The sequence below is a fragment of the Bidens hawaiensis genome, unplaced genomic scaffold (assembly GCF_021521415.1).
Source record: "Bidens hawaiensis isolate Kalapana, Puna unplaced genomic scaffold, B.hawaiensis_p1.1 tig00053351_1, whole genome shotgun sequence".
Lineage (NCBI taxonomy): Eukaryota > Viridiplantae > Streptophyta > Magnoliopsida > Asterales > Asteraceae > Bidens > Bidens hawaiensis.
Genome location: NW_027499620.1, coordinates 1 through 15,937, shown reverse-complemented (window position 1 = coordinate 15,937; position 15,937 = coordinate 1). Strand labels below are relative to the sequence as shown.

The 15,937-nt window shown below is 42.4% G+C and overlaps 1 protein-coding gene, 1 long non-coding RNA gene and 1 pseudogene across 2 annotated transcripts; all 3 read left to right on the top strand.

Moving 5' to 3' along the window:
- Positions 1-204: 204 nt before the first annotated feature.
- On the top strand, positions 205-10,791 carry LOC143600107 (organelle RRM domain-containing protein 1, chloroplastic-like; annotated as a pseudogene).
- A 122-nt stretch (positions 10,792-10,913) lies between these two features.
- LOC143600101 (uncharacterized) lies at positions 10,914-11,406 on the top strand. Its single transcript, XR_013147416.1, has 3 exons — positions 10,914-10,959; positions 11,042-11,145; positions 11,262-11,406. It is a non-coding gene; the product is annotated as an uncharacterized LOC143600101 (long non-coding RNA).
- A 489-nt stretch (positions 11,407-11,895) lies between these two features.
- On the top strand, positions 11,896-13,229 carry LOC143600099 (GDSL esterase/lipase At5g03610-like). The gene is made up of 4 exons (XM_077077882.1): positions 11,896-12,170; positions 12,267-12,541; positions 12,615-12,921; positions 13,015-13,229. The coding sequence occupies exons 1-4, from the start codon at positions 11,909-11,911 to the stop codon at positions 13,227-13,229; spliced, it is 1,059 nt and encodes a 352-aa protein (XP_076933997.1). The 5' UTR covers positions 11,896-11,908.
- Positions 13,230-15,937: the final 2,708 nt, after the last annotated feature.

Below are 15,937 nucleotides of genomic sequence, written 5' to 3'. Positions count from 1 at the left end.
GCGCCTGTTTCTGGTGCTGGTTCAGTTGCTCATACTGTTGAAGCAACTGTTCCAGTTATGACGTCATCTCCGCCGGCCGTCAGTGCCATCTTTACTACATCCTTCACCGGACCGGCGGTGACATTTTCCCCGAGCTCATCTGCGGCTGCTACCACGGTTATGAGTTCATCTCAAATGAGTTCAACTCCGATGGTGTCTACCTCAATGGCTTCTGCATTGTCGCATTCGGCGTCAGCGACTACCTCTGTTGGAGCCAGTTCTTCAGGTATGTTTAGAGTTGGGACCTCTAGACTTACCTCTGTTGATGAGGGAGTCCAACCTTTGCCTCCTTCCCATCTCCTTGACCTCTTGGATGGATATCCTTTAGGTTCAGGTGATGGGTTTAGCGGCTATCGGCCTGTTATCAACCCTACAGGTGCGTGGGGTTACTTTGGCCTGTTATTCCTCCTGATTCTTTTTTTCTTAACTGTTTTTTGTTGCAGTTTCAGATTCCAATGAGGTCTATGCGCCAAGGTGGAATATCCGCCGAGGCACGACTCTCAGGACGGCTACAGACTGCGTCGACTGGGCGCGCCATGCCGCTCAAAGCGGTGCACTGGGGGAGGCTATGGCTAGCTACCAGGAGGGCAGGTTGTCCAACGAGCTTCGAATTCTTCTCGCCCGGATGCAGCCGCGTGTCGAGTTACTTTGTCGTGAAAACGACAAGTTAAAGACTGCGCGTAGCCTGGAGGTGGCTCAGGTGCGATCGCTGCGGGAGGAGAACAAGAAGCTTGCCGCCACCGCTGCTGAAAAAGAAAAGGCCTTCAAGGACGTTGAGGCCGAGATCCAAGCCAGGCATGAGGCCTGTTCCAAGGCTACTCAAGCTGTTAACGAACAGCTTAGGTTAGCCAAGGAAACTGCGCGTAATGCGACCGAAAGGGCCACCAAAGCTGAAGCCGTTGCTGAGCCTCTGCGCGCTGAGAATGAAAAGCTTAAAGCCAAACTGGAGAAGCTTCAGCAGGCTCATGAGGCTTTGGCTTTAGAGGATGCCAAGAAGCTACAGGAGCTCTTGGATCAGAGGGCTGTGCTTGATCGCACTGAGCGCAAGCTTAAAGGCGTTGAAGAGGCTGCTGCCAAGGATGTGTTGCTTGCCAACCTCAACAAGAATGAAGCCGAACGCGCCCGCGATTAAGCTCAAGCTACCCTTCAAGAAGCTCTATTCAATAAGGATTGGCTTCTACGAGAAGCGTTGCCGCAGGTACGCATAGCTCCATAATTTCTTTGCTTTGCGCTTTTCTTTATACTTTGAAAAGTTTTTGATATATATTTTTTATTGTAGATTGTGCATCGGATATTCTCGAACACATCCTATGATGATGCCATGAGCGCAGCCCTCAACGCTTCTCATGAGAATGGGGAGAAGGCTGGTTTCTTGCTTGGTCTAGGATTTGCAGAGAAAGGCATCCCGCCTTCCAATTTTCCTTTACACGATGTTGATACTGAAGCTGCCTATGACCAAGCTGTGAACCAGTATGCTGCCTTCCCGCATCCGGTTGTGGAGAAGGTGAATGAAGTTGCTGCTGCTGATGACGGGCTAGCTGTTCTCAAAGCTTTCCTCGAACCGCCGCAGCCGACTGATGGTGCGGGTTCAAGTGGGTTTGGAGGAAGTGGTCCCGAAGCTTGAATCTTGAGATTCCTTCCAACCGTTAGGATAAATTTGTATTTTTTGTAGGCGGGTAGATACCTAGCCATTTTGTAATGTTTGAACAAATTTTATTGTGAATATAAATGTTTTGTTAACGCCTTGCCTCGTAAACATTATATGATTTGCTCATGCATATTTTAGTTTAACTTAGCAATTTTCTAAGTGTTTTGAATAAGTTAACCTTTCGACGCGTGTTAGATAATAGGTTAATGTTCTGTTTCCTCTATCATGATTGTGCGGGTAGGACCGTCACTTTCACTTAGTAGGATGACCAAACTTTATCTATATCTGACCTGCGTGAAGGTTTTCCTCATCTTCCCCTTAGAAATATTTACTGTTTTTGTGTTTATGCGGGTTGTGCCGCTTTCCACACGCAACGACTTACTTCCTCCCTCACTTATTTATGCGGTGAATACCGGCATATCAGTGTGGTCAGTTCATAAGTATAAAGGTAAGGCTATCAACACAATGTGATAAGGAGAATCATTTCCATTAGAAGTGGTTCTTGGCCTTTTCTTTACAAGTTTGGAATTGATCTACATGTAACATCTGCGTAATTGAGCACCATTCCATGTTCTTGGGATGGGGGTGCCATCGAGCCTTTCGAGCCGGTATGCGCCCTTTCCCAAAACTTCTTTAATAATGTATGGCCCTTCCCAGAACGGGGCCAGCTTTCCTGGGCGCTCTTGGTTTGAAGCCTCGTTGTTACGCAGTATGTAGTCTCCGACATTGAAGTTGCAGAGTTTCACCCGCGTGTTGTAGTACCTTTTCATTTGTCGGTTGTAGTTCTTTTCACGCGCTGCGGCTAGGTCTCTGCGCTCTTCGGTTAGCATAAGGTCTAACCGTCTTTCCGCATCATTGTCTTCTGGTTGAGTTATGACTCTTGGTGAGGGTAGACCAATCTCGACTGGAATCATGGCTTCAGTGCCATAGGTGAGGCTGAACGGAGTCTCGCCCCTGCTTGCTTTTTTCAGCGTTCTGTTTGCCCAAAGGACATGTGGAACTTCGTCCACCCAGCCGGATCTATGCTCCAAGAGTCTTTTCTTTGTGCCGTCGACGATGCTCTTGTTTGCTCTTTCCACCTCACCATTACCCTGCGGGTGTGCCACTGAGGTAAAGGTGTGGGTGATTTGAAGCTCTTTTAGCCACTTTTGTAGCTTCTGGTCAGCAAAGTTGGTGCCGTTATCGCTCACCAAGTTCTGTGGAAGTCTAAAACGACAAATAATAAATTCCCAAATAAATTTTTTGATATGTTTTGCGGTTGTTTGGGCTAAGGGTTTTGCTTCTATCCACTTGGTAAAGTAGTCGATGGCTACCACTAGGAACTGAACGTTCCCTGCTGCTGTGGGAAATGGGCCTGTCACATCGATGGCCCACTTCTGGAATGGCCATGAAGAAGTGACTGGAACAAGTTCGTTCTTCGGGCGATGCGTGTTGGGTGCGTAAAGCTGGCAGGACCTACATTTTCTGATGTAGGCCAGCGCATCCGTGTGCATCCCTGGCCAAAAGTATCCCGCGTTGTTTAGCTTAGCTACAACTGCGCGTGGACCTGCGTGAACTCCACAGATGCCTTCGTGTACTTCCCTTAGGAGGTAGTCGGCATCTTGGTCGTCAACGCATCTGAGGAGTGGGCCAAGAAAGTTACGCCTGTAAAGTATGTCATCAACAAGTTGATAGTTCAGTGATTTACATCGTATCTTTCTTGCCTGTGTCTTCGATTCTAGTAGTATACCCGCTGCAAGGTAATTTATGATTAGTGTCATCCATGTTTCCGTGCCGGTTTGGATGACACAAATTTCCTTGTGTGGGACTGATGGTGCTCCAAGAAGTTCAACGCGGATGTCCTTTCCCAAGTGGGTGAAGGCTAAAGATGCAAGCTTGCTTAACGCATCCGCAGATTTGTTTTCGCTTCGCTTGATGTGCACAACTTTGCAATCGTTAAAATCGCGCATAAGGGTTTTGGCTTGCGCAAGGTACAGGGCCATTATGTCATTCACGGCCGTGTACGTCCCGTTTATCTGGTTGGCTACTAGCATGGAGTCCACGTGGGCTTCCAAGTTTTTTAACTCCCATCTTACGCGCAATTCTTAATCCGGCCAAGAATGCTTCGTACTCCGCTTCATTGTTCGTACTTGGGAAATCAAGCCGAATAGCGTAAGTGTATTCTTGGCATGCTGGGTTAATTAGTTTCAACCCTGCGCCTGAACCTTCGTTGTTGGCTGCTCCATCAGTATAGAGTCACTAGACATCGTTAATGTCTTGTGCTGGAGAGGGTTGAGCCTCTTCCTGGCACTCTTTTTCCCTCGATGCGGGGACTTCCGCAATAAAGTCGGCCAAGACCTGGCCTTTTATGGCTGGTCTTGGCTTGCACTTTATCGCGTATTCCCCCAACTCAATTGCCCATTTGGCTAGGCGTCCCGACAACTCGGGTTTGCCTAGAACGTTTGCAAGTTTGAAGTTGGTGAGAATGGTGATTGGGTGACCTTGGAAATATCGTCTTAGCCTGCGTGAAGCCTGTACAAGTGCTAAGACTAATTTTTCCAGGGTAGAGTACCGGGTTTCCACGTCCGTTAAGACGCGGCTTACATAGTAGATGGGCATCTGGATGCCTTTTCGTTCTACTAGTAAGACTGCCCCGGATGCTTTGTCTGTGGCGGAGAGGTAGAGAATTAATTCCTCCCCCACTTCTGGTGCTGTGAGCGTTGGGAGTTCGATCAAGCGTGACCGAATCTCTTGAAAAGCTGCTTCCACTTCTGGTGTCCAGCAGAAGTGCGTTTTCTTCAAGCAATTTCTCAATGTTGACACGAATGGAAATGACCTATCCGCATGGTTTGCCAAAAAGCGGTTAAGTGCGATGCCTGCGTCAAGGAGTTCATTGACTTGGGTTCTACACGCTTTATCCTGTTCCGCACCCATTACGCGACGCTTTTGTATGACCGGCGTAAAAGCCGGGTCACACTGAGCTTATGCTCCGCCTTACTTCGGGGTACACCAGTCATGTCAGCTGGTGTCCACGCGAAGATGTCAGCATTTTTTTGCAATAAGTGTTTGAGTAAGGTGCGCGTGGGATTAGTGATCGTTGGGCCAATGGTAACGGCCTGGTCAGGGTGCTTGCCATTAAAGGCCCATTCTTCCGGCTCGGTAATGGTTGGTTTAGCCATCTTTGGTTTGGGTTTAGATGAGACAGATGCGATGCATACCTGGAGAATACCCGTGATCATCGCGACACCCTCAGCTGTTGGCCATCCCATCATGCCATGGACCGAAGACACAACGGCATTAAATCTTGCCATCCCATCTCTCCCGAAGAGAATGTCGTATGTGTGGTGTGGCTTCCTCATTACGACGAAGTCCACGTCTTCTGTGCGGGAGTACTTCCCGTCCGTGAGAGTGACGGGGAAAGATAGGATACCCAAGGGGGTGTTTGTGCTGCCATCGAACCCTTCCATCGAGGCGTAAACCATTTCTAGGCGTTCTTTGTCTTCGTCGTCTAGCTTGTCGAAGAACTGCCTGTACATGACCGTTGACGAAGCGCCGTTATCCGCAAGAGTGCGGGAGGTGATGTAGTGCCCCAGCTGGCTTTTGATGACTATGGGGCCTTCTTTGTTGGGCCCTCCTGGCACACGCGGGAAGCGCACTTCAGCTTCCTTCCACGCACTTGGCTCTGTTGTTCGTCGTTTTCTTCCTCTGACGTTGCCATGAACCATGTGAATGCTGATGTCGACGGGCTTTCGTCCATTGCCTTTGTACCGATTGTCATTCCTCCCTCCGTTCTAGATTGACGCCACGAGGTGTGTGAGTTTCCCATCTTTGACGAATGTTTCGACGATATCCTTCAAAGATGTGCACTCATCCGTGGTGTGGCCTTTGGTCCCGTGGAAGTCACAGGATTTGCTCTGATCAGCGTTATGACGCTGTCGGATTGTTGGAGCCTTTGGCCATGGGAGTTTCTCGGTGGCAAATATCTCGGTGACGCTTTTGGTGAGTGGCGTCCATCTGGGATCCCGGTTCGACGGGTGCGTGTTGTCCCTTCCGCCTAAGAAAGGGAGAGAGATGGATGAGGTGTCGAAGTTTATCCTTGATTGCTAAATACCAAGCTTCCTCTTCTTATTTTGTCGGGCGGTACGGACGTTATTTTCTCTTGTTCTCTGCGTGTAGAGGTTTGTGCTCTGAGGAAGATTTCTACCCAGTTGCTTCTCCGTCTCGGCGAAGCGTTTAGCTGCCGTCATGATGGCATCCCACGTGGATGGCATGCCATCTTTACCCGTCAACGTGCGGATGAGCACTGGGTACTCAGCGCCCTGGATGAAAGCGGCGCGAACAAGATCTTCGCTAATGGTGCCTAGACTTAGCTTCTTTGAGTTGAAGCGAGTGATGAAGTCTAGCAAAGATTCGTCTTCCTTTCGGACGCAGTTGAGGATCGTCCACTGCTCTTCAGTATATTTTCTTTGTTAACTGAAGTGCTGGCTGAACTTTTGCTGGAAGTCTGCCCAATCATAGATGTGGTGGACCGGTAGACGATCAAACCATGCTCTGGCTGCCCCGACGAGCGTCATTTGGAACATGTAACACCACGTGGGTTCTGTCCAATTACTAACGGTTGCCCCCGCTATAAATCTATTCAGGTGATCGTCCGGGTCAGATATGCCATCGTAAGTGCCTATGTTGGACATCTGTTTGGCACTCTTTGGAGCGATTGCTTCCGCAATGTCCCTTGCGAATTTGGACGTTCCCGCATTCGCAACAGTTGGTCTGAAAGTTTTGGAGAAGTCATGTGGGTTTCCCCCTGTGTTCTTTGGTTTGAAGGTTTCCTCGAAATTTCTCTTCGAGTGGAAGTCTTCTTTACGCTTCCCTTTCGCCTTATGACGAGGGTTTGCGTCACTGTCAGATTCTTCCCAATCTTCATCATCCACATACTCGCAATCATTGCTCATGTTGAGCTGTTGTCGAATGCTTCCGAATTCGTTATTGGCCTGTTGGAGTGAACGTAAACGTTCATCCAACTCGGCTTGGAATTCTTTCTGACGTGCTTCCGCCCAAGCTTTAACTTGTTCTAGTGTTTGGTGGGGAAGCCTCGTCTGTTGTTTCTCCAACTGGGCATCAATGAATCCCAGGGGAGGATTGTTTACTGCACTTGCCCCGGCTTGGGTAACCGGGGTAGTGTTCGTAAAAATCGTGTATTCACCGGTGTTTCCCCTAGTAGCTGGGGTTATGGTTACCGGAGTTTCTTGGTCACTCGGTGGCCTTGGCGTCGGAGTAACCTTAACCATCTTTCCAGAAGTTTGAAAAAACTGAGAAAAAGAATTAGTTCTAGCTTAATGCACGGATGGCGCCAATGAAGAAACACTAAATGACTCCGGCAGATTAAAGATAATCTGGGGGTTAAGTAGATGTTTCCCACGAGGGTTAGGTCCAGCAAAGATGGTTATTCTTCTCGACCTGCAAAACATACACCGTGAGCTCGTCACTGAGAAGGGGGGGGGGGGTTCCTCCTTGTGACCACCCTCCGGCGTGAGAATCAGACTAGATTGCTCTGAATATAAGTGTATATAGAGAGAAATAGCTAGAGAAGATAAGATGCTGATACCGTTCCAAGGTGTTGGAGTATTTATAGCCGTAGGTAGGTTTCCAAGCAGGTACGGCCAGCTGTATAATATTCCTTTTGCACCAACTACGGGCTATGTTCGTGCCACGATGGGAGTTGGTGGGTACGCAGCGGCTGATAGTGACATTTTGTACTGGAGCGTGCTGCTCCTCGTACTATTGTCGGTGAGCTGTCACCCTGTGATTGGTTCATGGGTTGGTTTTGCCAGATCTTGTCTATTTGTCCATACCTTGGTAGGTATAGTACAAAAGATCTTCTAGAAGCGTACGGACTGGCTCTTTTGGGCGGGAATTTCTTCTTCAGGTGACATTACTGAAGTATAAGAGTTAGTGCCTTATGCGTGTAGCCTTACTGTTAGTGCGGGTAGCCCTCCTTCTTGGCTTGTATCTGCAGCTGCGGGAACAGGTAGGGTACTTTACCGAGGAGGCTTTCCTGCGGGAACAACTGGCTTACTGCGTGTAAGGTCTTCATCTCTCTGAGCATGGTGGGTCCTGCAGATCCAGTTGGTCTTTGCGCAGACTTCAACGTGAGTCTTGCGGGTCCAACATGGCTTTGCAGGACCTACCTCTTCACTTCTTCACCCTCTGCACACTCCCTCCAAAATCACCAATCACACGTTCGTTATTCCAACCATCAATTTCCTTCCAAATTACCTTCGAATCACTCAGACTCACCCACAAAGCCAACATTACCTTAACCACCGCAATCAGCTGTATCAACTCAGCACCCAATTCAACTTCACCTCTCACTGTTCCATCGTTACACGAAACAAACGGTCAACGCCATTGGGTTGTGGTCGTTAAGGCTTCACCGACATAACAGGCGGGTTCGAGACCAGATGTTGTTGATTATTATGTGCAGATTTTGCAGAGGGTTTTGGGCAGGTGAGTAGTGTGTTTAATTGCATAAATTGCATCCTTTTGAATTAGGGTTTTGAAACTGATATGATTATTGAGTTACCCAGATGAGATATGTTCATGAATCTTGATCAATTTTTGTTAACATCACGTGATTTGATCAATTACGCAACTTTAATACGTTTTTGAATTCATTGCAACCGGATATGTGGCATTTCAAAAACATGTCATTTTAGTAGTTTTTTCTAACCCGTCTATTTTGTCCGTTAAGTCGGGGGCAAATTGGTAATTTCGTTTTTTTTTATTTAGTTTCTCTTTTGAGTCAATTAGCATTTTCATACATGTGGTTTGTTCGATTATGTAATTTTAGTGCTTTTTTTGAATTTATTGTAACAAGATACTTGGATTAGTTTTGACAATAAAATTGAACCATTTAGCTTATACATTTTCTTTCTTGATATAGGCAATGGAGAAACTGAGTAATAGAGGTGGGCAAATAAACCGATTAACCGAAACAGATTACGTAGAATTGTAGAAACCGGTTTGGAGCAGACTGAAGCCGTAGGTTCAGAACCGGTTTGTAATTTTCTATACCAAAACCGGTTAAACGAACCGAAACGGGAGAAAAACCGGTCAAAACCAAACTGAAACCGATCGTTAGCTGGTCAAGAAACCGGTTTTAACCCCAACCGAAACCGATCATAAACTGGTTTTGACTTTTGTTGACCAAACCGAACCGATTTCAATCCAATCCGGTTTAGAGTTCAGTTTGTGCACCTCTACTGAGTACAGTAAATTGTTGGATTCATGGCTTGTAGGGTGTGCATGACCTGATATAACTGACTCTAAGCGAAATAACCGGCATAAACGAACTGAAATAACCGAACTCAACCCAAATCGACGGTTTTGGTTTTAGGTTTACCGGAAACAGAAGAAACAAAATTAATAGGACTTTTATAACCGAATTGTACCCCGTAAAAACTGAAAAAATAGACTTTTGTAATTGAATTTATGGATTGTAATTTTTATTTTGTAACGTTAATATAATTTATAAATAATAAATACACAAGGTAGCCTGACAATTTTAAGCTCATATGTGTGAAAATATAATCAGTTAATTAACAAAAGAGAATTTCAATCCCAAATGGCAAAACCGAAGAAACCGAGACCGAAACGAACCAAAATCATAATGAAAACCGAAATCCAATAAAACTGAAACAGAACCGAACTGACTCACAATGGGAACCAAAAACCGAAAAAACCCAAACCTAACAGTTTCTAAAATCCCTTTGGCTTCTGGTTCGGTTTGAGCTCAAAACCACCCAAAAGCCAAGCCATTTGTGGATGTCTGCTTTATGTTCTTCTATTTTGAACAAGTTTTGTGTTCTTTGATAAAGTTTTGACCTTTGTTTGACTTTCTTTTGGTTTGAGTCAAACAGTGAGAAGGATGCACAAGGCTGCATATACAACGCTTCATATGACACACAATTTAGCTTCTGCTGCGATCTAGACGAAGAAGCCTCTCAAGAACTCGCACGTACTCTCTTCCTTAATTCCATTCAACCAACTTTTGGAGAAAATAATATTATTGTTCTGCTTCCTTAACTGATAATGTTTTTGTTTGAATCCTAGGTTTGCCAGAAGTATTATCAGTCACCCCTGATCCCGGTTTCAGTTCTGCACAAAAGGATTACAATTACAGTGACCCGATTACTGAATCGGGTTCGAATAATAGTATCTTCCTTCCATTATTTTCCAGAAGCACGAAGCATTGGCTTGTTCGTGTTGAAATGCCAGAATCCCGAGTCATCAACCGGGCACAATTGGTTGATAATTACACTGATTGTAGCCAAGGTTTTGGGGAAGTATGTGATTTAATTGTATACTAAAAATAAAAAATAATTTTTTATATATTGATTAATATTTTGATTTATTTAAACAGCGAGAAGGATGCACAAATGTGCATATATCACGTTTCGTTACAACCCGATTACGGATTCTGTTGTGAACTAGATGATGAATGTGCAAAGGAATTAACTGGTAATTTATATATTAATTTCTTGCAAAATGTAATTCTACAAAGTGCTGTTCAAAAAGCTCGGTTCGAAAGAAGCTCTTTTGTAAACGACTAAAAGAGCCGAGTCAGCTCGGTTTGTAAATGAGCCAAGCCTGAGCCAGGGCTGGCTTGGCTTAAGGCACACTTTATAACTGGCTCGTTTGCTCACTCTATTGGCTCTCCAAATTTTAACATAATAATAATATATTACAAAAATATTTTAAAATAATTCATATAATGTTATAAATTCTATAGTTTATAATTTTTGTATTATGTGTCTGCTAGAAAAATATTGTTTTTTGTCTTTTATATATCAATATGTGTACAAGAACTCAAGAATAAACTAACAAGCCGGCTCGAGCTTGATTTTTCAGCTTGTTAAAATAAGCGAGCCGAGCCGGCTCGTTTAAGTTCAAGCTAGCTGGAGCTCGAGCCCAACCTGGCTAGGCTCGGCTTGTTTACAGCCCCTAGTCTATATCTTTTTGTAAATTGGAAGCTCTGTGCAGGTGTTCCCGGTGTTATCTCTGTTATGCCGGATAAGAATGTAAATGCAGATGATAAAGATTATGGAGGTACCTTCATATGTTAACCAAATGAGATATTTTTACATGTTTTGTAAGTTCTTTGTAACTTTTTAAAGGGTTTTTAGGTACCAATCTTGATAATTCTAGTAATTCCGGGGATTCCTCAACAAATCAACCAACCAATATTAAAACCTTACGTGAAGCCTTTGAAGGGTTTGGAGAGCTTGTCGAAGGTATATATGTCTTATATTTCTGAACATGAAAACATAGTTATATTTATGTATATGCTTATCTTAGTGTAAAGCTATTTTACAGTTAAAATTATTATGGACAAGATTTCCAAAAGGTCAAAAGGTTTTGCATTTATCGAGTACACTATTGAATAAGCTGCAGCTGCCCTTAAAGAAATGAATGGCAAGGTAATGTGATAGTCAATATTAAACACAATCCCTAGTAAATAATATTATTTTTGAATCATAACTAATAGTCTAATACATTAATCATTTATGTATTCCTTTTTTGTGTGCAATTGCAGATCATAAATGGTTGGATGATAGTCGTTGATGTTGCGAAAACTAAACCACCAAAATACAGCCGAGGGCGGCCGAGACCAGAAAGCCGATGATTTTTAGGAAACAAGAAAGAAGATTCAACATGTATTAATTATGTGGTACAACAATTTGTTAGCTTTCAAGATTTTAGTTAAGAATTCTTAATATACATTTTGTGAATTAGACTAGTACATCAACAAAAGTATGACCATAAAACAGTCGTTTTCTTGTAGCTTGACCCTTTAAATTGTCGTCAACACAACAACTGATGCCAATATAAAAAAAGTTTATATTGTAACTTTCGTATTCATCAAAATTTCCCAAGAATAAGAAATCCCAATATATAAGCTGAGAACCACGGGAATCGAAATAGACGTTGTAGGTCGCGCTTGCCTGATATCTCGAGAGAGAAAAAGTGCGGTAAGTGTTTACATAACCGTCTATATCATAGTGTGTATACATTCTCAAAACTCTCAACAAATATGTTTAGTTACACCTGGCAATATTGTTCACCAATATTATGAACACAAAAAGTCAAAAACTACTACTCAGGTGAGTCAATTGTCAACAACCACCACAACCAAGTCCAAATTTAAATTCAAAACCTACACAATGCATTTCCCATATTGCAATGAAACTTCAAACAAGTCTAGTTCTCTTTTGTTTCTTAACCACCATAACCGCCGTCATCTCCAATGAGAACTCGCTTGTCAGCACTAGACAACGTCACCAAAAACATAACTTGAAGTTGTTCGTGTTTGGAGACTCATATGTCGATACTGGAAACTTGCCAAAATCAGCTGGTGGTTCGTGGCAGCCGCCGTATGGTATCACCTTTCCTGGTAGTCCTTCTGGCAGGTTTTCTGATGGTCATGTGTTCACAGATTACATCGGTGCGTTGTTCGTCCAAACTTAAACATAAAAGTTTCATAATATAAATATATAAATATATAATAATATAACTGTTTGTTTGGTTTGAATTAATGAAGCTGGAATACTGGGTACAAAATCTCCAATAACATATAGAGGATGGAAATCTGGTGAGAAGAAATCAATAAGATACGGGATGAATTTTGCGTATGGAGGGACAGGTGTCTTCGACACATTCGTGAACCAACCAAACATGACTACACAAATCGATTACTTTCAACAATATGTTCAACAGAAACATGACCTGCAACTTAACTCATCATCCGTCGCAATCATATCTGTCGCAGGCAATGACTATGCAACTAATTACATCAAATCAAATAACACTTTCCAGGTAACTTTCTCTACATGATAAATTATATAAACTAATTTTCTTCATATTTTTTATATGTAAATATATTTTGTAGGACTTCCCAGATTTAGCAAAATTAATAATCAAGCAGCTAGTGTATAACATCAAACGTATACGCGAGTTGGGAGTTCAGAAGATTGGAATCACTTCAATGGTACCTCTCGGGTGCTTGCCTCAGTTCACGGCATCTGCAGCGTATCAGAACTGTAGTAAAACCGTGAACTCGCTTGCAGAGTTCCATAACCAAATGCTGGTGGAAAGCGTTAAAAAGCTAAACAACGAGAGTGATGATCAGTCACTCATTGCAATCCTAGATGTCTACAAAGCTTTCTCATCAATCCTACAGCCAAACATTTCTACTGGTACGTTTTTTTTTTTTTTTTTTTTTGCATAAATTTAAATATACTATCATTATAAATCAAAATGATGATTTTGGTTTGTGTGATTCTTTATAGGGAATTCAAAGGCGGAGAGTTTACTAAAACCATGCTGCCAAGGGGTCAGCAAACAGTATCAATGTGGTAACATTGACGCGAGTACAAAGATGTTGAAATATAGTGTTTGTGGAAACCATAGCAGCTCATTCTTTTGGGACATGATACACCCTTCACAGCAAGGTTGGATTGCGGTTTCCTCACATTTACGGTCTTCGATTCTCCAGCTTGTTTAAGATCAGACTTCACTTACTGAACCATGTATACAAAACTCTTTATCTGAAAGGCTGTACTGAATTAAAGGACTTTATATTATTGAAGGTTCATGTATACTACGGCGTGTTTAATTTTACTCGTGTCACACCTTATAATTACCAACCATTATTGTATACGTAAATGCATGTTCTATGCAACAAGTACTCATGTATCACCATTTACACAGAGAGTGTTAGTGTAAGAATCGTTCTTTCTCATTCGACAGTTGTTAAGTGTTAACTACCACGAACTGAACTCGCCTAAGTATGAGATTTTAAAAATCGCTAGTTTTTTACTTCGATTTGGACCTCGAACATTGGGTACCATTGCACGATATAGAGAGGATAAATGGAGTATGATGTGTTGTAGTAAATCGACTACGATGAGACAAAACATAGCACAAATCTACCTAAGCTGGCACACTTAATATTGTGAAATCCGGACACAACCAATGTAACGTATATATATTTGTCTATTGGTTCAAATGGATAGTAACAGAACTAGGAGGTTATTAAACGGGTTATAAACGAGTTGGTGGATCAATTTGTGTAGTTAAATGAGATAAAAAAAAGGTACTACCTCCGTCCCAATTTAAATGTCCTAGTTTGACATTTTTGGTCTTTCTTGTTTAACTTTGATCGACAATATTTTTGTTTGTGTTATATAATACTTGATGTAAAATATATGAATGGATTGGGTTTTAAATGTATTTTACATTGATATAATTTTCATCAAGTATTATATGAAAAAAACAAAAATATTTACGGTCAAAGTTGCAAAAGAAAGACTAGAAAAGTCAAACTAGGACATTTAAATTAGGACGGAGGGAGTATATGTTTATTAAACGGGTTAGACATGAGGGGGGAGAGGGAGGTTCATTGTGATGGTATTTCCATCACTTTGACCACCCAATTGTATGGTGACACCTCATCCCAACCAAATAGTGATGAAAGTTAGTGGGGGGCGGTGGTGTGGTGTGAATGTGTGATGGTTTTAATTTTTTTTTACAACTTAAAAAATAAAAACAATATTTTAATAGAACATATTACAACTTAAAAATTATAATTAAAAAATAAAGTTACAATAAACAATCTACACCTCGTCCGAATCCAGAAATTCCAAACCTAAAGAACCTATAACTTTAACTAGATCATATCTCAACCGATAGTGAATATCCTCATCCCGCAAGTCTAATTGCACATCCTCAGGAACGGGAAAGTGAGTAGGAGGATCCGACACCCAATCTGGAGAAATTGCACGTCCATTTTCTTTTATTAACATATTGTGTAATATGATGCATGCATATATGAAGCTAGAGATCGTGGGTATTTTCATTGCACGAATTGGTTGACTAAGTATGCACCATCTACCCTTTAAGACACCGAAAGCTCTCTCGACATCTTTTCTTGCCGATTCTTGCAACTTCTTGAACGCCTTTTCATTGGTCTTGACAGGAAACGAAAAGGCTTTTACAAAAACAGACCATTTCGGGTAGATACCATTGACAAGATAGTAGCCACGTCTGCAATATCTCCGTTGACAAAATACGGACAGAAAGGTGCTGGTACCATCTGTTACGCTCTAAAACAACGGTGATGTGTACAGAACAATGATGTCGTTGTTTGAGCCAGGAAGACCAAAAATAAGAATGTCAAATCCATAAATCATTTGATGCAACCGCTTCAAGTGAGATGGTCGGATCGTTTGATATAACCCCTAACATACGCCCCTCGAAACTCACGTGGACAATTCCTCCATTTGATATGTGTACAATTGATGCTCCTGAGCATCCTGGAAAATGCCATCTAGCCTCATGCGCCGCGTAAAGACGTGTAATGGTCGTGTCTTGCTGGTTTTCGTAGAAACTCTTTGCCATACAATTTAATAATTGCGTTACAAAAGAATTGCAGACATTCACGTGAAGTTCTCTGAAAACATTTGTAAGTATTCATCGAATTGGTCAGGTGGGTTACCTGTCGCTAATTGACGAATAGTAGATGTGCATTTTTGAAGCGCCGTAAAACTTCGTTTGTCACTTGCGTCGTAAGATTCTTGAAACCATTCTTCGCTTGCTTCGACGTCGGCTACAATCTTTAAAAATAAAGATTTCGGCAAACGAAACTGTTCCCTAAACGTCTCGTCATTGTATTTCGGCTCATCCACAAAATAGTCGTTCATTAGCACTTCGTGGGCATGTATACGATCACGATCCACAATTTTTTTCTTTGGACGGCTCGGGCCTTCAAGTTTGTTATATAACAACGGGAACCATTCGGCAATGTCATCGTCTGAAGACGAAGAGCTATCGGTGTATAGCGGAAACGAGTTGTTCGGAAATTCCATATTTTTTTGTTTTGAATTGAAGTAGAAGATTAAGAGTGTTTTGAGTTGGATTGAAATGGTTGTTTATTTATATTGTTTTTTTAGAGTAAAGTGTCATTTTCATCTCTGTGGTTTGAAAAATAATGTGAATTTAGTCCAAAAAATTTAGATTTTGCATATGGACCCTTCACGTTTCCCTGTTCTTACCAATTACATCCAAATCACTAACCTCGTTAAATTTAATTGTTAAGTCAGGGATAGACATGTCTTTTCACTATTTCTTTATTATAATACTTATTTCAGTGAACTGCAGTTTTCATCCTTGTGGTTTGTCCAAATTTACGGTTTTAGTCCAATAGTTTTAAGT

Coding starts and splice junctions, on each gene's coding strand:
- LOC143600099 (XM_077077882.1), top strand. CDS start 11,909: ATGAAACTTCAAACAAGTCTAGTTCTCTTTTGTTTCTTAACCACCATA. Junction 12,171..12,266: donor TGTGTTCACAGATTACATCG/GTGCGTTGTTCG, acceptor GAATTAATGAAG/CTGGAATACTGGGTACAAAA. Junction 12,542..12,614: donor AATCAAATAACACTTTCCAG/GTAACTTTCTCT, acceptor TATATTTTGTAG/GACTTCCCAGATTTAGCAAA.